Below are 20819 nucleotides of genomic sequence, written 5' to 3'. Positions count from 1 at the left end.
AGGAGAGGGAGAGACCCAGAGAGAGAGAAAGGAGAGGCAGAGAGAGAGAAGGGGGGAGGAGCTGGAAGCATCAACTCCCATATGTGCCTTGACCAGGCAAGCCCAGGGTTTCGAACCGGCGACCTCAGCATTTCTAGGTCGACGCTTTATCCACTGCGCCATCACAGGTCAGGCCAGTTTGGTATTTGTTAAATAGGTTTTAAACTAAAAACAAAAAATCTTTGTATTTTAAAGTATGTACAACAAATGGTGGTGGGAAAACCAGGTATTTGCACACACAAAAATGAAGTTAGGCCCGACCAGGCGGCGGCGCATTGTATAGAGCGTCGGACTGGGATGTGGAGGATCCAGGTTCTAAACCGGCTTAAGCATGGGCTCCCCAGCTTGAGTGTGGGGTTGCTGGCTTGGGCACAGGATCATAGACATGACCCCATGGTCACTGGCTTAAGCACAATGGTCACTGGCTTGAGCTTAAGGTTGCTAGCTTCAGCAAGAGGTCACTCACTCTGCTGGAGCCCCTCCCCTCCCCCCGTCAAGGCACATATGAGAAAGCAATCAATGAACAAGCAATCAACGAACAACTAAGATGTCTCAATGAAGAACTGATGCTTCTCATCTCTCTCTCTTCCTGTCTGTCTGCCCCTATCTGTCCCTCTCTCTAACTCTCTCAAAAAATAAAAAAAATAAAATAAAGATGGACCCTTACCTTAATACCATCTACAAAAATTAACTCAAGATGGATCAAAGACCTAACAAACATAAGAGCAAAAATTATAAAACTCTTGGAAGAAAACATCAGGGAAAAGCTTCATGACACTGGATTTGGCAATGATTTCTTTTTTGTGTGTGACAGAGACAGAGACAGAGACAGAGAGGGGGACTGATAGGGTCAGACAGACAGAAGGGAGAGAGATGAGAAGCATTAATTCTACGTTGCAGCACCTTAGTTGTTCGTTGATTGCTGGTTCATTGATTGCTTTCTCATATGTGCCTTGACCGGGGGCTAGAGCAGAGTGAGTGACCCCTTGCTCAAGCCAGCAACCTTGGGCTCAAGCTGGCGACCTCAGGATTTCGAACCTGGGTCCTCTACATCCCAGCCTGATGCTCTATCCACTGCGCCACCACCTGGTCAGGCTATGATGATGATTTCTTGAATGTAACACCAAAAACATAGGCAACAAAAGAAAAAACAGATAAATTTGATTTCATCAAAATTAAAAACCTGCATCAAAAGCCACTATCAACACAATAAAGACAACTGACAGAATGGAAGATAATATATGCAAATCATGTATCTAATAAAGAATTACTATCCAGAACATAATAAGAACTCCTACAAAACTCAACAACACACAATCCAACTCAAAAATAGAGAAAGGATTTGAATAAATATGTCTCCAAAGAAGTTATACCAATGGCCAAAAAGCATGTAAAACCATGCTCAACATCACCAGGGAAATGCAAATCAAAATCACAGTAAGATACCACTTAAGCCTGATCAGGCGATGGCGCAGTGGATAGAGCGTAGGATTGGGATGTGGAGGACCCAGGTTTGAGACCCCAAGGTCACCAGCTTGAGCGCAGGCTCATCTGGTTTGAGCAAAGCTCACCAGCTTGGACCCAAGGTCACTGGCTTGAGCAAGGGGTTACTCAGTCTGCTGAAGGCCCACGGTCAAGGCACATATGAGAGGGCAGTCAATGAACAACTAAGGTGTTGCAATGAAAAACTGATGATTGATGCTTCTCATTTCTCTCCGTTCCTGTCTGCCTGTCCCTGTCTATCCCTCTCTCTGACTCTATGTAAAAAAAAAAAAAAAAGATACTTCACTCCCATAAGAACAGCCACAGAAAATACCAAGTGCTGGCCCTGGCCAGTTGGCTCAGTGGTAGAGCGTCGGCCTGGTGTGCAGGAGAGTCCCGGGTTCGATTCCCGGCCAGGGCACACAGGAGAAGCGCCCATCTGTTTCTCCACCCCTCCCCCTCTCCTTCCTCTCTGTCTCTCTCTTCCCCTCCCGCAGCGAGGCTGCATTGGAGCAAAGATGGCCCAGGCTCTGGGGATGGCTCCATGGCCTCTGCCTCAGGCGCTAGAGTGGCTCTGGTCGCAACAGAGAGACGCGCCGGATGGGCAGAGCATCGCCCCCTGGTGGGCATGCCGGGTGGATCCCGGTCGGGTGCATGCGGGAGTCTAACTGCCTCCCCATTTCCAGCTTCAGAAAAATACAAAAAAAGAAGAAAAAAAAAAAAAAAAAAAAAAAAAGAAAATGCCAAGTGCTGACAAGTATGTGAAAAGACTGGAACTCTTGTATATTGCTGGTGAGAATGTACAATGGTGCAGCCTCTGGAAAAATGTGGTGGTTTCTCAAAAAATTAAATATAGATCTACAGCAGGGGTCCCCAAACTTTTTACACAGGGGCCAGTTCACTGTCCCTCAGACCATTGGAGGGCCAGACTATAAAAAAAACTATGAACAAATCCCTATGCATACTGCACATATCTTATTTTAAAGTAAAAAAACAAAATGAGAACAAATACAATATTTAAAATAAAGAACAAGTAAATTTAAATCAACAAACTGACCAGTATTTCAATGGGAACTATGCTCCTCTCACCGACCACCAATGAAAGAGGTGCCCCTTCCAGAAGTGCGGTGGGGGCCGGATAAATGGCCTCAGGGGGCCGCATGCGGCCCGCGGGCCGTAGTTTGGGGACCCCTGATCTACAGTATGATCCAGCAATTCTACTTCTAGATACATTCTCAAAAGAATGTAAAGTAGGGACTCAAACAGATACTTGTGTAGCAGACCCACGGCACCTTAGTAGTTCATTGATTGCTTTCTCATATGTGCCTTGACTGGGGGCTCCAGCAGAGCGAGTGGCCCCTTGCTCAAGCCAGCAACCTTTTGGGCTCAAGCCAGTGACCATGGAGTCATGTCTATGATCCTACGCTCAAGCTAGTGAGCCCCACCCTCAAGCCAGTGACCTCAGAGTTTTGAACCTGGGTCCTCTGTGTCCCAGGGCCACACTCTACCCACTGCACCACTGCCTGGTCAGGCACATATACCCCAATTTTCAAATTTTTTTTTGTTCGCTATACCAGCCAAATTATTTTTAATTATGTCCTATTTCAAACACACAGAAAAGTACAAATAATGTAATCGGCAACGGTGCTGGATTTTAAAAATGTTAGCATTAAGCACTACAGACATTAATTTCTTTTTCTTTTTTAAGGAACACCTTGAAGCCCTTCTCACTCTCTTTTCCAGGGCAAAGTTAACCACCATTCTAAAATGAGACTGTATCTTTCCCAGACGTTTTTTTTTTAATGGACGAAAACAATAATAGTATAATTTCTGTGTTGTCAAGATTCACAAATTATTTTGATTGCTTTAATAAATACTATAAAACGCAAACTTTTAAGTTGACACTGTTGTAATACTTCCTTTCTTTTATATATTGAGGGTCCACATAAGTCTGACAGAAAACAATGGTCTACTACTAAATCTAAGCTCCAAGCCAGTGGCTCTCAATCACTGCAGCATTAGAATCACTTGGGAGCTTTACAAAGTCAGCTGTCGAAGCCCCACTTCAGACAAGTGAATTCAAGTTTTTGTAGCTAGGGCTTAGATATCCATTTTCTTTACAGTATTTATATATATTTTTTTAAGTCCCCAGGTGATTTTACTAGCAACCAGAGTTGAGATCGACTGCCCTAAGCCATTGCTTCCAAAGAAATTTCAATAGGGACAAAGCAGCCAGTAAAATAAAAATGCAAAATAGGAAACAAAGATTTACATTTATTTGAAAGTGAGAGTATGTTGCTCTTTTACATAATTTTTATATTATCTGAATTGGACAAAATGTTGCAATGGGGAAGCAACAAACGACTCAAAACAAATCCACAAATACATTCCCAGTAAGATGGGGAAAGTGTATCCAGCCCTTCGTCTTACGTCTTACCTTATGAAGTGGGAATTACTGTTAACATCAATCCCATAGTGTATGGTTCAGCAATAAAATCTAGGCAACATTAAGAAAAGAAAAAAACACTCTGAACTATGCTTAACCCTCAGTATCCCAGGAAAAAATAGTCATAATTTACCATCTTGCTCCAATAGACCCTTATTTTTCTATATTTTAAGTCACTTTACAAATAATATACAGAATACAGGATAAAAATCATTTTAGTAAGAATTTAATAGCAAACCCAAGTTTTTATCCCAGGTTTGTAGTTTGGAAGGCATATGTACCTGAATTGGCAAAGTCCTTTTATGCAACTCACTGCTTACCAGCTGGTGCACCTGAACTTGGGAGTATAGCTCACCTGTAATGATGCCAGATTTCAAATCCAACTCCAATCAGTTCTAGCTTATCACATCTCTGAGTCTTCTTGTACTGGTATCATCAAAACACACTACTATTGAGTCCAACTCATAATTTTGCTGGTGGGAGAACAGTCATATTCTTTTTCCCGTAACTTAAAAAAAAAACTACTTTCATTTTTAGATTTATAAACCCCAAAGAAAGATCAATATAATAATTTTTTTCATTGTTATACCATCTATTTCCTTCCAATCACCTTTATATATACACCTCCTATTTATTTGTTCACTTATTTTGTGGACAGTAAGTAATAAGAAATTCCAGTGGCCAAACATCATAAAGGATGAAAGAATGTTGTCACACATACTTTAAAAAAAAAATCAAAACAGGACAATCCAGGCTCATGTTGCAAAATACTGTGTGACAAAGTTCTTCTTGTTGAATGCCTGAACAGAAGAAAATACACATTTCTCTTCCATACATTTAAAAATATATTTCACTCGCCAATTCCTGAGTATGGGAAAATTTATCTAAGGCATCATCTGAAGATGGATAATCTGAGATTTTACTTAATCAACCTCACTGCAATTAGAGTCTAGAGTGTTGCTGTCTCTTTGCATTCATCTTCTGATTTGTCTAATAATGAAAATGTCCTCTATCAATTCTGTTTTTTCCTGGAAGGATAGAAAAAGAAAAATTCTGGGCCCTGGCCGGTTGGCTCAGCGGTAGAGCGTCGGCCTGGCGTGCGGGGGACCGGGGTTCGATTTCCGGCCAGGGCACATAGGAGAAGCGCCCATTTGCTTCTCCACCCCCCCTCCTTCCTCTCTGTCTCTCTCTTCCCCTACCGCAGCCAAGGCTCCATTGGAGCAAAGATGGCCCGGGCGTTGGGGATGGCTCCTTGGCCTCTGCCCCAGGCGCTAGAGTGGCTCTGGTCGCGACAGAGCGACGCCCCGGAGGGGCAGAGCATTGCCCCCTGGTGGGCAGAGCGTGCCGGGTGGATCCCGGTCAGGTGCATGCGGGAGTCTGTCTGACTGTCTCTCCCCGTTTCCAGCTTCAGAAAAATACAAAAAAGAAAAAAAGAAAAAAAAAGAAAAATTCTGAATCCTCATCTGGGTTCAATGAAGGCTAAAAATAAAGTAAAAAGATGGTGTCTCTTTTTACTTTTGTACCTTCTTGAAAAACAAGTCTTCTTTTGTATCTTCTTGAAAAACAATGCAATACATTGGGCAATGCAATAAGAACATTAAGTTTTTGTTTTGTTTTGTTTTTTGTATTTTTCTGAAGCTGGAAACGGGGAGAGACAGTCAGACAGACTCCCGCATGCGCCCAACCGGGATCCACCTGGCACGCCCACCAGGGGGCGATGCTCTGCCCACCAGGGGGCGATGCTCTGCCCCTCCGGGGCGTCGCTCTGTTGCGACCAGAGCCACTCTAGCGCCTGGGGCAGAGGCCAAGGAGCCATCCCCAGCGCCCGGGCCATCTTTGCTCCAATGGAGCCTTGGCTGCGGGAGGGGAAGAGAGAGACAGAAAGGAAGGAGAGGGGGAGGGGTGGAGAGGCAGATGGGTGCCTCTCCTGTGTGCCCTGGCCGGGAATCGAACCTGGGACTTCTGCACGCCAGGCCGACGCTCTACCACTGAGCCAACCGGCCAAGGCCAATAAGAACATTAAAGGATGATGCAATAATGACAATTACTACTGTGTTATCTACACATAATATTTAGGGATTTCATCATTCTTCCATTTTCTTATTATTTTAATCTTGCTTTAGCATATTTTGGAATATATGATGAATAGTACTGATCTACAATAGAAATGATATGTAGGATGACAAACAGCAAAAATGTCTCAAAACTAGAAAAATTAAGATTCCATAATGTAAAGATTTATTACAGGGTCCATAATCATTGTAAGACAAAGTTTTATTCTATTTTTAAAAGTAAGTATATTTTCTCTTTTCTTTGTAAGACCTCTGAAATAAAGAATAAAACTCATGCAATATAAATCTTTACAGAGCTTGGGGGGGGGGGGAGAGCTCAAAAATAAAAACTGAGTTCATTGGACCCTGATCATATAATAAGGATTAAAGTCTCCAGTTTTAGTTTTACCTAAATATGTCCCTGGCTCAAATGAAGATAAGGACTCAAGACCAGGAAGAGCCTAACCAGGTGGTGGTACAGTGGATAGAGCATTGGAATGGGATGTGAAGGACCCATGTTCAAAACCCCAAGGCCGCTGGCTTGAGAGGGGGATCATAGAGATGACCCCATGATTGCTGGCTTGAGCCCAAAGGTCACTGGCTTGAAGCCTAAGGTCACTGGCTTGAGCAAGGGGTCACTTCCTCTGCTGTATCTCCCTGGTCAAGGCACATATGAAAAAGCAGTCAATGAACAACTAAGGTGCCTCAACGAGGAATTGATGGTTCTCATCTCTCTCACTTCCTGTCTGTCCCTCTCTCTGACTCTGTTAAAAAGAAAAAAAAAGACCAGGAAGAAACTTCAAACAATAAAATTTTTTTAGAAATCTGTCATCTACCCTACCACCAAGAGAAAACTTAAAGTTTGATATACCCATCAAGATAGAAACCACACACACTGGGCTTTTCTTTTCTTTTTTTTTTTTTTTTTTTTTTTTTTTTCATTTTTCTGAAGCTAGAAACAGGAAGAGACAGTCAGACAGACTCCCGCATGCGCCCGACCGGGATCCACCCGGCACGCCCACCAGGGGCGACGCTCTGCCCACCAGGGGGCGATGCTCTGCCCATCCTGGGCGTCGCCATGTTGCGACCAGAGCCACTCTAGCGCCTGGGGCAGAGGCCACAGAGCCATCCCCAGCGCCCGGGCCATCTTTGCTCCAATGGAGCCTTGGCTGCGGGAGGGGAAGAGAGAGACAGAGAGGAAAGCGCGGCGGAGGGGTGGAGAAGCAAATGGGCGCTTCTCCTGTGTGCCCTGGCCGGGAATCGAACCCGGGTCCTCCGCACGCTAGGCCGACGCTCTACCGCTGAGCCAACCGGCCAGGGCCACACACTGGGCTTTTCTGTTTGCTTAAACAAAAACAGGACCGCATTATACACATAACAGCTCTGGATCTTGATTCCCCCAAATCAATAGATTATGGTCCCCCTTCATAACCAATTTACCAATTTACCACACCCTGGTACTCTCTTTGATAAATGTATCAATTAACCATTCCTTTAGGGATGGGCATTCAGCTCCTGTTTTTCTCTATTATAGGTACTATAGCTATGATTTTTTACTCCAAAACAGTTCAGACACTAAACAAGTCATCCTTTATTAGCACAGCCTTAGATTTAAAAACAAAGTAAAAGCACTTTCCCAACTCGGGACCGTTGCATGGGCTGCTCCCTTGGCTGGGAAGGTACTTCCTCCCCCTACTTTTGCTCATCTTTAGTCTTAGCTTAAATGACTTCCTAAGAGAGAACTTCTCTGAATACAACCCCATGACTCCACTCTAAATGGAGCATTTTATGCTCTCACAGTGCCTGCTGCTTTTCCATTCTAGTACTCACACTGCACTTTCTGATGATACTAATGCTAAGGTCTGTCAGCTACCTTCAACTAACTTGGGAGGAATCCAGCACAACGCCTGTCATCAAGGGACCAGCCTAACCTGCCTTATAGACAGAAACTGCCACCTTCACTAACTATATTCTAGAGAAGATGAATTGACCCACCACACAATCACATGCTACAAAATTTTCAACAGCAGAAGTGACAATTTGTTTAAAATGACAATTTCCAATGCTGGTAGGCCATGGGCAAACAAGCTGCTCATACCTTGTTGGCAGAGGTCTAAAATGGTACCATCTTTCTGGTGGGGAACATGACCACATACACAACCATGCAATTCCACTTCTAGGACTGCAGCTCACAAAAATAGCCACACGTACACAAAGATTTAACTCAACAATGTTCTTCACAACCTATTTAATAACCGGAAAAACTGCAAATAACCTAAATAACCAAGTCTCTTGAAAAAATAAACTGGTATGTACACACAATGGAACACTTTGCAGCCATTAAAAAGTGCTAACACAGTGGATAAAGCATTGGCCTGAAATGCTGAGGTTGCTGGTTCGAAACCCTGGACTTGCCTGGTCAAGGCACATACAACAAGCAATCAATGAACAACTAAAGTGAAGCAACTACGAGTAGATACTTCTCGCCCTACACTCCAAGCCTTTGTAAAATTAATAAATTAAAACCAAATAAACAAACAAACAAAAAACCTCTGTCTTGCCTGACTGTTGGTGGTGCAGTAGATAGTGTCGACCTGGGATGCTGAGGTAGGTCCCAGGTTCAAAACCTTGAGCTCACCAGCTTGAGCACAGGCTCACCAGCTTGAGGGTGAGATCATCAGCTTGAGCCCAAGGTCGCTGGCTTGAGCAAGGGGTCAATGGCTCAGCTGGAGGGCCCCGTCCAGGCATGTATAAGAAGCAATCAATGAACAACTATAGTACCACAACTGTGAGCAGATGCTTCTCATCTCTCTCCCTTCCTGCTTTGCCTGTCAGTCTCCCTCTCTTAAAAAAAAGTGCTTACAGCGGTAGAGCGTCGGCCTAGCATGCGGAGGACCCAGGTTCGATTCCCGGCCAGGGCACACAGGAGAATCACCCATTTGCTTCTCCACCCCTCCCCCGCGCTTTCCTCTCTGTCTCTCTCTTCCCCTCCCGCAGCCAAGGCTCCATTGGAGCAAAGATGGCCCGGGCGCTGGGGATGGCTCTGTGGCCTCTGCCTCAGGCGCTAGAGTGGCTCTGGTCGCAACATGGCAACACCCAGGATGGGCAGATTATCGCCCCCTGGTGGGCAGAGCGTCGCCCCATGGTGGGCGTGCTGGGTGGATCCCGGTCGGGCGCATGCAGGAGTCTGTTTGTCTCTCCCCGTTTCCAGCTTCAGAAAAATGGAAAAAAAAAAAAAAAAGGTGCTTAGAGCCTGACCAGGTAGTGACACAGTGAACAGAGCATCAGATTGGGTCACAGAGGACCCAGGTTCAAAACCCCGAGGTTACCAGCTTATTAGGCTTGAGTGTGGGCTCACCAGCTTGAGCGTTGGGTCGCCAGCTTATGTGTGGGATAACAGACACGACCCCATGGTCACTCGCTTGAGCAAAGGGTCACTGGCTCAGCTGGAGCTGCCTAGTCAAGGCAAATATGAGAAAGCACGCAATAACTAAAGTGCCGCAACTATGAGTTGATGCTTCTCATCTCTCTCCCTTCCTGTCTGTTCCTGTCTGTCCCCTCCTCTTTCACTTAAAAAAAAAAAATGCTTCCTTAGATACAGGCTAAATCTGCGTCCTATATGAAATTATTAAGTAAGTGGCTTGATAATATAGTCATGATAAGCATTTCAGTGAAAAAAAGGTGGTTACTATACAATACCATTTTTGTGAAATAGGTAAGGGTGTATATTTACTTACATAGGCACTGACATCAACCAAAATGTTTATGGTTATCTACAAGTGGTAAATTTACAAATCATTTGGTTTTCCTTTTATGAATTTAAATATTAGTCTAGTTCATATGCATTACTTGCAAAAAAAAATTCAAGTTATTTTTTAAAAATGTCTCTCTTTAGCCCCACCACCCACCTACAGGGGGGCCTGGTACATCAGCAATAGCTTGTTCAGAAGGGAGGCCAAACAGAGTCCTCCCACTTGGGCTCCAGGGCCTCTGTGGGGCAAGGCAAAGATAGGTCTTGAGGAGACGGCAGGTCCTGAGGAGAGGGGCTTCCGTGTCCTCCCATTGCAGGGCAGGGCAGGCCTACTTATGTTTAGACCACCTTGGGGCGGCCGGAACGTGGCTCACAGAACGTGAGCCCAGCAGCTCACTCAAGTCCCCAGGCAGCACAATGTCCTCATATTGAGACTGGCTCAGTACCTGGCCCCGTTCTGTGGCTCCGAGAGACCAGCCCCTTGCCCACCCAGCCTCGGATCAGCCTCGAGAGCAGGCAGTGTCTTTCTCCCATCTCACAGGTAGGGAAAGAGGGATGGAGAGGGAGGGAGGGGGTGGACAGTTTGCACTGGTGCCCTGCCCAGCAATGTTTTGTCTCCCAGCTGGGTCTGCGAGCTGGCCTTTGCAGCATCCAGAAGGAAAGAGTGCTCTGGGTTAGACCCTCAGGGTTGCTGCCTGCTGGGCCTCGGAGGGGGATGACCTGATTTCTGGAGCCCTGCAGAGCAGAGGAAACAGGTCCCCTGTCCCAGTGCATCCTGGTGCCTGGATATGGCTAGCTGGGGATGGGCTGCCACAGCCCCATTCTGGCCCAGCTCCTGGTTACACACAGGGTTGTGGTGCAGACCCATGGCTGGCTGGCGGGCAGGGCAGGACCGTGGCCCTTGTTGCCAGAGGAAGTTGAGATGACCGTTGCTACCCTTTGGGCCTCAGCCCTAGAACTGGACCCTGGTTCTGGGCTCCTCTGCCTGGAGGTCCCCAAACTCAGCAGTTGAGTCCTGTATGGAAAAGTATGGCGCACATCAACATTTGGGTATTTCTTATTTTATGCAAATAAATGCTTTTTACTTAGAAACAAAAAAAAAAAAAAGAAAAAAGAAGGGAGGCCAAGTGTTTCATTTACTACTTCAAAGTCTTATTCTATTTAATGATTCTCCTTTCAGAAGCATTGGTTAAGGCCAATCTCCAGCCATTTCTGAAGGGCACTGTCTCTACCTCAAACTATACAGAACTAGAGAAGGGGCAAAGCAGAGGAAATAAAGAGCATGAGTGGACTTGAACTTTACTCTTGGCAAAACTCCTATGGATGTGAGATGAGCCAAGAGCACGTATGTCTACTACAGCCTCTGCTTGCAGGTGTGACCCAAGCATGTTGCTCTGGTGAGTGATGGGAAAGCTTGGAAACACCAACAGGCATTTTCCTTTTCTGACAAGAAACTGTGGGCCCTGGCCGGTTGGCTCAGTGGTAGAGCGTCGGCCTGGCATGCAGAAGTCCCAGGTTCGATTCCCGGCCAGGGCACACAGGAGAAGTGCCCATCTGCTTCTCCACCCCTCCCCCTCTCCTTCCTCTCTGTCTCTCTCTTCCCCTCCCGCAGCCAAGGCTCCATTGGAGTAAAGATGGCCCGGGCGCTGGGGATGGCTCCATGGCCTCTGCCTCAGGCGCTAGAGTGGCTCTGGTCGCAACAGAGTGAAGCCCCGGATGGGCAGAGCATCGCCCCCTGGTGGGCTTGCCAGGTGGATCCCGGTGGGGCACATGCGGGAGTCTGTCTGGCTGCCTCCCCGTTTCCAGCTTCAGAAAAATACAAAAAAAAAAAAAAAAGAAACTGTGTAGTTTTAAGGAAGATTCAAAGGGGGAAACTGCCTGGAAAGCACTGATGACACTTAGGACCAGTGGTTCCCAAACTCTGACCATGCTTTAGAACTACTCCAAGAGCACATTAAAAAAGGAGAAAAGCAGAAGACAGATTCCTGGGTCTCACCGTAAACCTACCGTGTTAGAATCATGTGAGCTGGATCAAGGGATTTTAAAAAACTTCTCAAACGATTCTGAAGCAGACAACCCACATACCACTGTTCAGCAATCTTTTAACAACTGCTGGCTAGAAGGAACCGAGAAATACTTACTCCATCTGACTCCAATTAGATTACCATCAAAGTCAAGTCAAAAAATGAAAAGCCTCTAAAATGATTCAAACTATACTAGTTTTGGTGTTTTACCAAAATCTCACCACTGAGAAGTTTACCCTTTTAACTTCACTAAATCCTCTTCTAAGTTGCAGTTCATTCTATTTTTGGGGTCCACAATGGACCCTGGAAACAGATCATCTCTGTTAAAATGTGTGATTACACTGGAAGGTGAAAATGCACTCTAACAAAACAACACCCCCATATGGCTACCCCTGAAGGCAGAGAGCACCAATCCAAGCTGGGGCACCCTAGTAGGCAGCTGAACACAATGGAGCTCACAAGCACCCTACACCAAGGATCCACTCAGGTTTATGCCAATCATCTGTCATTTAGACCAATGTTTTGTGCAAGATCTTCTTATTCTCTGTGAACTTGTTTCTTCAACAGGAAAAATAAAATCCTTTCCAGGGATATTTTCAGGTGGTATCTAGTGATGTGATTCAACAGAATCATGATATCGCAATGTTTTTCTACCCAGTGAGTTTCTTCTGGACCTATGGCATAAGACTATGCCTTACCAGAGATACTCACTAAGGCTCTGGCTTCTCAATAACATGGAGTCACTGATTTCCTAAGACCCATATTCCTATTTAGCCATAAAGAATTAAAATCTTGCCTGACCAGGAGGCGGTGCAATGAAGAGAGCACCAAACTGGGATACAGAGGACCCAGGTTCAAAACCCCAAGGTTGCTGACTTGAGCACGAGCTCATCTGGCTTGAGTGTGGGATCACAGACACGACCTCTTGGTCGCTGGCTGAAGCCCAAGGTTGCTGGCTTGAAGCCCAAGGTCACTGGCTTGAGCAAGGGGTCACTTGCTCTGCTGCAGCCCCCTGGTCAAGGCACATAGGAGAAAACAATCAAAGAACAACTAAGGAGCCACAACAAACAATCGATGCTTCTCATCTCTCTCCCTTCCTGTCTGTCCCTATCTGTCCCTCTGTCACAAAAATAAGTAAATAAATAAAATCTTTATTCTATCGTAGTAGGTTTAAAACATGACCCGCCAAATTCACTGATACTCCTTTCATCCAGAAGTGCAGTTCTCAACACTTTGAAGGTACTAAAAGCCACTAAATTGTAGGCTTTAAAATGGTTAAAACTATGCCCTGTTTACGTAGACTAGCTGGTTAAAGCATTGCTGACATGCCAAGATTGCAGGTTCAATCCCTTGCCTGACCACCTGGTGCAGCGGATAGAGCGTCAGCCTGGGATGCTGAGGACCCAGTTCAAAATCCCGAGGTCACCGGTTTGAGCACAGGCTCACCAGCTTGAGCACAGGGTCACCGGCTTGAGTGTGGGACCGTAGACATGACCCCAAAGTCCCTGGCTTAAGCCCAAAGGTCACTGGCTTGAAGCCCAAGGTCACTGGCTTGAGCAAGGGGTCATTGGCTCGGCTGGAGCCCTGTACCCCGGTCAAGGAATGTATGAGAAAGCAATCAACAACTAAGGTGCTGCAACAAAGAATTAATGTTTCTCATCTCTCTCCTGTTTGTCCCTGTCTATCCTTCTCTCCCTCCCTCCTTCCCTCTCTCCCTCACTAAAAATTTGATGTCTTTTCTCTCTCCCTCCCCCCCCACAAAGCAAATAAAATTTCTTTTAAAAAATGGTTAAAATTGTGAATTGATATTATGTGAATTTTACCTGAATTTTAAAGGAGTGAGAGTCTTTATTTCCTCCTTTTGAATCTGGGCTGAGTCTAGACCCTATAGAATAGAACAGAAGTGATGCTGTGCTGATTTCTAGGCCCAGGCCTGAAGTAACTGGCAGATGCTTCCATTTCCTATATTCTAGGACACTTACTCCTGGAACCCAGCCACCATATTGTGAGGATGTGTAAGCAGTCTTTGCACAGATTAACTAAGAGGGAGTTGAGGTCTCTGAGCCAGAGCCCCTACTCAGTTCCCAGCCAGCAACCAGCAATAACTTACCAGTCATGTGAAGAAACCACCTTGAAAGTGAATTCTCCAGGCCCTGCAGAGCTGCCTCAGCCAAAGCTATGTGGAGCAAATGAGCTCTCCCTGCCAAGCCCCACCTAAACTGCAGACTCATGAGAAAAATAAATGCCTATAGGTGTTTAAGCCACTACATTTTGTGATGGTTTGTTATGCAACAATAGAGAACGGGCACTTGAATATAAGAGTAGCTTGGTCAGGCCCTGCCAGTTAGCTCGGTTGGAGAGTCATCCCGAGACATGAAGGTTGTGGGTTCGATCCCACGTCAGGACATATATGGGAAGCAACCAATGAGTGCACAACTAAGTGGAAAAACAAATAAATGCTTCCCTCACTCTCTCTAAAGTCAATCACAGTTAAGAAAAAAAAGAGAAAATAGCTGGTTAAACATGGCTTCAGAAAATTCTCTAACCTGGTACCGCAAATTACAGTAGATTCTGACAAACATAATCCTTAGCACCAAAGAATTCATCTATGCATGTCCTTCACAACTCAACAAAAGACACAGTCTTTCTAACATGTTCACTCAAATCTATGCCACAGAGTGAAAAAGAAGGCATCTGACTTTCTTGCTAAGAAAAATTTTTAAAGGGAAAGAAAAGGTAAGAAAGCTACCAGAGTACAAAATCTTACAAGCTACCAAATAACAAAAATTATGGACAGCTCTCACAGCATGTTCTCAGAAAAAGCAACACGAGGCAATGTCTCTCATACCAAGCTCCTGCTCAGCTGGGAGCGTCACAGAGCACCGGCTCTGCACTGCCCTTACCTCCAGCCTGTCCGGTGGGGGCTCGTTCTGCAGGATCCTCAACGCTTTTGCAGCAGCATCGTGTTTTGCGGCCTGTCTTGTCTTTCCTTTCCCATTAAATTGTTGTCCTCCCACAGAAAGTTCAACTTGATAAAGTAAGGGTGGTACTGGAAATGGGTAAAAGTACCTAATAATAAAAGGGGGTGAGGAAAATTACAGTCTCAGATCGATATGTCACCCATACTTTCTCTGGCAAATTCCAGGTTCCTCCTTCATCATGGGTCCTAATCACATAGTGTTTGCACGATAATGAGGGCTCCTCATCCTATCTGCACAGTAAATTTACCCTGGATTAGAATTGTTACACAGCATATACAAAATCTAAAATGAATTAGGCTTTGGCTGAATCAAAAACTTGCTCTACCTTCTCGTATCTGAGACTCAAATTTGAGTGTCTCCACAAAAGGACAGGAATTTTTAAACATAAGTCTTTTCAAAAGGACCCTCATTTCTGGAAATCCCAACAGCCTATAGCCTGGCAGAGACTGAGCTACAAACTTCAGTCTGTATTTTTTAAATGGCTTTGGTCCGTCCCTCCCCACAGAAGGGCAGGGAAATGAAAGACTTCCAATTTTGACCATCACTCTGTCCACTGTCTTATGACTGAGAACAAAAGGTTTTTAGCACATGGCATTTTGAAGATTCAATGAGTATACTACTACACCTGTACACCAAAGCTACTTACCAAGCACATAGTTCAAATGTCAGAAAGTATCCAGTAAATAATAATCAGGAAATTAGTGAATGCTGAGAATCTTAGTACTGCGGGAATCATGTTCAAATATGACTCAGTTACACAAAGCATTTACAAGGGTCATCTTTAACCAGACTGCTTAGGGGCAAAGCCACACTACTGGTGAGAACAAACTCAGGCCCTTTCCAAGGGCAGGAGATAAAAGAGCATCAAGATACATTCCAAAGATACCAACACAATGAAGACTGACTTCAACATCTGGCAGGCCAAAGACGGCCAAATCATGTGCTCCACAATCTACAGATTTCATTCTTCTTTGTAAAAGATCAGAAAATTTTTCACCTGTATTTAAAAACACACACATACCTTGGGGGATAAGCACCTCCTCGCATGTTGTAGTTATAGGTGGACTGCATCCGAGAGTAAGGATCCACAGGCTTATACATTGGTTTTTTTCCAAGTTTCATGCACAGTGCATTTAGTTCTACAGTAGGGGTTATGCTATCTGCAACACAGAATTAACACAAGAACTGTTTTTTTCCTTTTCTGACATGACAATTACAGTCACTAAAATAAAGTAACATGCTTTCTACTGATTGCATTCATGCTAAACTTCATGAAAGGGTCTAAGCCAGTGGTTCCCAACCCCCGAGCCGCAGACCGGTACTGGTCCGCAGAGAAAGAATAAACAACTGACATTATTTCCGTTTTATTTATATTTAAGTCTGAATGATGTTTTATTTTTTAAAAACGACCAGATTCCCTCTGTTACATCCGTCTAAGACTCACTCTTGACGCTTGTCTCGGTCACGTGATACATTTATCCGTCCCACCCTAAAGGCCTGTCCATGAAAATATTTCCTGACATTAAACCGGTCTGTGGCCCAAAAAAGGTTGGGGACCACTGGTCTAAGCCATTACTAGACATCAGGTCAGGAAATCCAAGAATCTACTGTGATCTCTAAATATTAATACATAATTAATGGCACAAAATGTACTGTAACAAAGGGAGCAACAATTTAACACAATATGTTATCAGTGAAAACCACATATTCCAGTTGTCAGTACTAAACTCCAATATTTATATCAACTTCCATGATTAAAAAAATCCCAGGTTGACTGCCCAAATCATTTTATTGTTTGGGAACACTTAACTGATATAACTTTGGTTGTAATGACTTACTGGGTTATTGGGCTTACACATAGAAATATGTTTGTACCCACTACTTCAAAATAGAACAATGCATTTATTAAGTACTAACTGGATGCAAAGCACTGTGCTAAGCTTGAGAGACAAATTCTTGCCCCAGAGGAGCTCAAAGAACACAATATACATTCAAAGAACAATAGAATGTGTTACAAAGGCAGATGTAGCATCACCAAGGCAAGTATATTCTATCTGGGAAAGTCAGATGATTCCCACAAAATATTGAGACATTTCCATTCTATTTATAATAGAATTTGATCAATCATTTGGTAATACTTGTTAGGAAAATGAGTTGTTTTCACATCTAACAGGAGCAAGTATATCTTAGGTTACCTCAGAATTATCAACTTTGGAAAATATATACTATTTATTTTCAATTTTTTTCTAAGTTCACCCAATTCATAAACTTTTAGAAAGAAAACCAACCTGGAGAGGTGTCAGTGCACAACCACATTTAAAAACAGCACTTTCATATCAAACACAGAACAACACTAGCAATGGCAAAGTTCGATTTAAATGTGCACAAAAATCCACTTTAAAATGACTCTTGGATATTATGTAGACTAGGGAAATAAAAATGATTTTATTCTGTAATATAACTGGTCAGATTAAATTTAGTGCATGAATCAAATTTATAAGAATATCTTCGGGTTTGCAAAACCAGAGGGTCACGTGAATAACCAACTCTATTTAACATTAGTTATATTTTTACATAATTCATAGTTGTATTTTAAATACAACCTGAATCATTTTAAGAGCTGATCTAACCCATCAAATTTATCTGCAGTACAGAATGAATTTAAAGTCATAATACCACAAAGAAATCAGAAGCAATGAGAAAGATGTGACCAAGGTCTTCCTGGATCATTCCTGTGTACAAAGGCCTGGGATAACTTCAAGTACTTGAGGGGTATCTCTGCTAAAATAACCAATCCTCCCACAGCCGCCAGATCAGTGGTTCAACTTTTCAGCAGTCACTCTTCTGTATTAGTATTATTCTCAGCTGGTTCCTTTGTTTGAAGAGATTATTATCTACTGATTTGTATTTAAGTTATTTTCTCATTCTCTTCAAGATCAGGAGAAACGTAACTGACAATCAGAGTTTCTGATCAACATGTTATAATCACTATTAGCACAGAGTTGAAGTGATGCTAGCTAAAACCTACATTCTTGGCAATCTAAGGGGGGGAATATATTTTCACTAAGCTTTTCTGAAATTGTTTGGTGACACCTCCCATGAGTGCTTCTCCAGATTATCAGTTATCCAGGAACCATATGTTGGGAACCACTATACTTAAGAGTCAGGATAAGCATTTGCCACTGGTAGTGTGGAATCTGTGCTTTCAAAATCAATGTTAGTTAAGAAAGAATTCATATACATACTAAATGGGTACCTCTAGACATACTTTTGAAAGGAACCTGTCTTGGCCCACGCATAATACCTGGATTCCTTCCTTCGCTACGAAAAGGGCGGACTATGGGTTTAGGAAATTTTGTTCCTTCCAAAGCTTTGGCAGCAGCTGTGTGTTGGGCTTTTTTAATACTAGTTCCTTCAGCTTCCCAGTGCTGATCTCCAAGTGTTAGCTGTACTGTAAACACCTATAAATGAAAATTGTAGCTCTCAATTCATGAAACCTGATGTTCATTGTAATATGCCACTTGGACCTCAAACAATTTTATGGTCATGATTTTAAAAAGTCCTGATCCCATTACCAGCTTTTTGTTGTTTTTATAAACACAAAATGATATCTATCTATATATCATATCATATCACTGACTAGCAATGCATAGAACTCCATGAAAAAACTATGCTTTGAAAGATAGGGTAAGAACAGAGATTTTAAAGTGTTTTCTTATATATGAAAATATTAGACATATTATTTGGAAGCCATCTAAATAGAAATTATCTTCCAATTACTTCCTACTGAAGAAATTTAGTAAAATTAATTTAGAGACTAACAGCAATTTTTACAACTTAAGACAAAATTTGTTTTGATGTTCTCATGTGTTTGTGGACCCTTATCTGAAAACACAATACCAGTAAAATAAAACCTTGAATAAATTTGGGAATGTCAGCCAGGTTCTGAAATGTTGCCTTTCACTTTTTTAGATTACACTATTCAGACACTGCCTCCACTTTCAGAAGAAAATCCAATCCACAACAAGCAAACAAGCAAAGACCTAAAACACGTTTCTGAACTCAACTCTAAGGAGGCATCCAAAACAGCCTATTTTGTTCTCAACAAATGGCAAGTCTCTTTTTTCCTTTTTAAGTATAAAGGTAACTCCACTCCACTCTTAAAATTAGGTTACGTTAATCCTATCATTATTGAACCAATACTGTCAGAAAACAGCCCATCATAGCACTATGATTCATTAACTGTGGCATATATCTAAATAACCTAGGAAGCTTGGTAAAACACACATGCCCAGATATTTCAAATTAATAGCAAGAGGGACAACTGAGCATATCTCATTTTAATAAGCTCCCAAAGTGATTCTGATGCACTCTACAGCATGAGACTCACTACTTTGGAGCTTTTATTTTCCTGATTGTATCACTGAATATAACTTTATTTCATTTAAAATAATTTAATGAGATATGTTGATTTCAGTATGTCTAGGTCACTTCAGTTTGGTGCCTAAAGGGAGGGGGGCGACTTGCCTTCATAGCTGATTTTTCTTGTAGGTCTTAACTTCAGGATTCCCTCAGTGCACAGCTTCCACTAAAGGGAAAAATGAAAGACTCCTTCATCCCCCTTGAAACATGAGGGGCCTCCTGTATTTATGCTGCAGTTCACAAGGTTAGTCATTTAAGCACCAATAGCATGAATGCAAATCCCTGGCTGGCCTGCGAAGTCTGAGCAGAAGCCTGCAATGCTGTGCAAGCCCTGGGTCATGTTCGTGATCCTTTCACGGAAAGACACTGAAGGGGAAAAGGCTAAAAAACAAAATTAAGAGTTAATTCCATTAATCATCTTGCCTTTCTCCAGGACCTTACTCATCCGGCGCCGCTGTCACCCTGTGGCCTTCTGTGTGGAGGGGCTTTTTAAGAGTCTAACAGTCATCTAGGAGGGAATAATTTTTCCTCTTTGAATGATTTGTAGGTTTAAAAAATGCAGTTATAAGATTGAACACAGCCAAATTACCTAAAGTACTAAAGTTCAAGGGAGAAAGTACATATTTAAAAAATACCAAAACAGTTAATGAAGGGAATCCCAAAGTTAAGGTCTGCAAAAAAAATCCTGTAGAAGAAACAGAACAGTTACAGAAAATGACTAATTGCCTGTTAAAAGTAAAGAAATATTCAAATTATGCTTTAGGATAATGTTAAAAGTAGCTTCATGTGAGTGGAAAATTCTTTCTTAAAAGCATAATTGCTTAATAATAATAGCTACCATTTCTCAAGCACTTACTAAATGCCAGGCATGTGCTCCACTCTTTAAGACATATTCTCTCATTAAATGTTCACAATAGACCTTTTTAGGTAGGTACTATTATCCCCATTTTACAGATGAGGAAACTGAAATTCAAAAAAAGTAGTTACTTGCTCAAAGTCACACAGTAAAAAGCTAGGATTCAAACCCAGATCTGTCTGACTTTAAAGGCCACTTACCTAACTGCCTTATGCTATGGTACCTACATATTTATGATAGTGGTTAGTGTTACTTTTAGTCAAATGAAGAGAAACTTGATGTAATTTAAGGCTTGAGGTTTGCATGCCAAGAAAAACAAAGCCTAAAGAGACAACTCATCCCTAATTATGTACTGCAAGCAAGGATCAGAAACAGGAGGCAAATTCTGTAACTGCATATATATCCTCTCATACTCTCGTGGCAAAAGATAAAGCCAGATATGCAAACATTTAGGTCCCAAGATCCACATTAGCATGAATATCAAACAAGCTTAAAAGACTGAATTCCTGAATAACAAATAGTAAACATTCACTCTACAGTCAGTCTTCCATTTCTAATATACATATAAGGGGAATGACAAGGAAAACTGACACCAGAGACAATCCAAAATGCTCACTTTGAGGCTGATTTCTACATCCCATCTTCAAACCTTTTACCTGATAACTAACAAGTGGCAAAAGTGATTTCCAGTTTACCCCTCTCCCTACCCAGTCTTAGGTACATGTGCAAACAAGCAGGAAAGGAGCCAGAGGCAGGCTGCAGCCAGG

The 20819-nt window shown here is 43.0% G+C and overlaps 1 protein-coding gene across 11 annotated transcripts in view; it reads right to left on the bottom strand.

Moving 5' to 3' along the window:
- STAU1 (staufen double-stranded RNA binding protein 1) overlaps positions 1–20819 on the bottom strand; it is a 62566-nt gene that overhangs the window by 15937 nt on the left and 25810 nt on the right. For 5 of the 11 annotated variants that reach the window (XM_066387552.1, XM_066387549.1, XM_066387550.1 and 2 more), the window contains 2 exons: positions 15796–15934; positions 14697–14862 (listed from right to left, as the gene is read on the bottom strand). In XM_066387552.1, the coding sequence (XP_066243649.1) occupies positions 14697–14862; positions 15796–15896 (267 nt within the window). In that variant the 5' untranslated portion in view covers positions 15897–15934. Of the gene's footprint in view, positions 1–14696; positions 14863–15795; positions 15935–18078; positions 18236–19297; positions 19363–19487; positions 19578–20819 lie in introns of all 11 variants that reach the window. The other 6 variants (XM_066387542.1, XM_066387544.1, XM_066387543.1 and 3 more) reach the window with 4 other exon arrangements.

The sequence above is a fragment of the Saccopteryx leptura genome, chromosome 5 (genome assembly GCF_036850995.1).
Source record: "Saccopteryx leptura isolate mSacLep1 chromosome 5, mSacLep1_pri_phased_curated, whole genome shotgun sequence".
NCBI classification, from domain to species: Eukaryota; Metazoa; Chordata; class Mammalia; order Chiroptera; family Emballonuridae; genus Saccopteryx; species Saccopteryx leptura.
The sequence above is the reverse complement of the archived record's forward strand: the minus strand, read 5'-3'. Positions and strand labels throughout refer to the sequence as shown.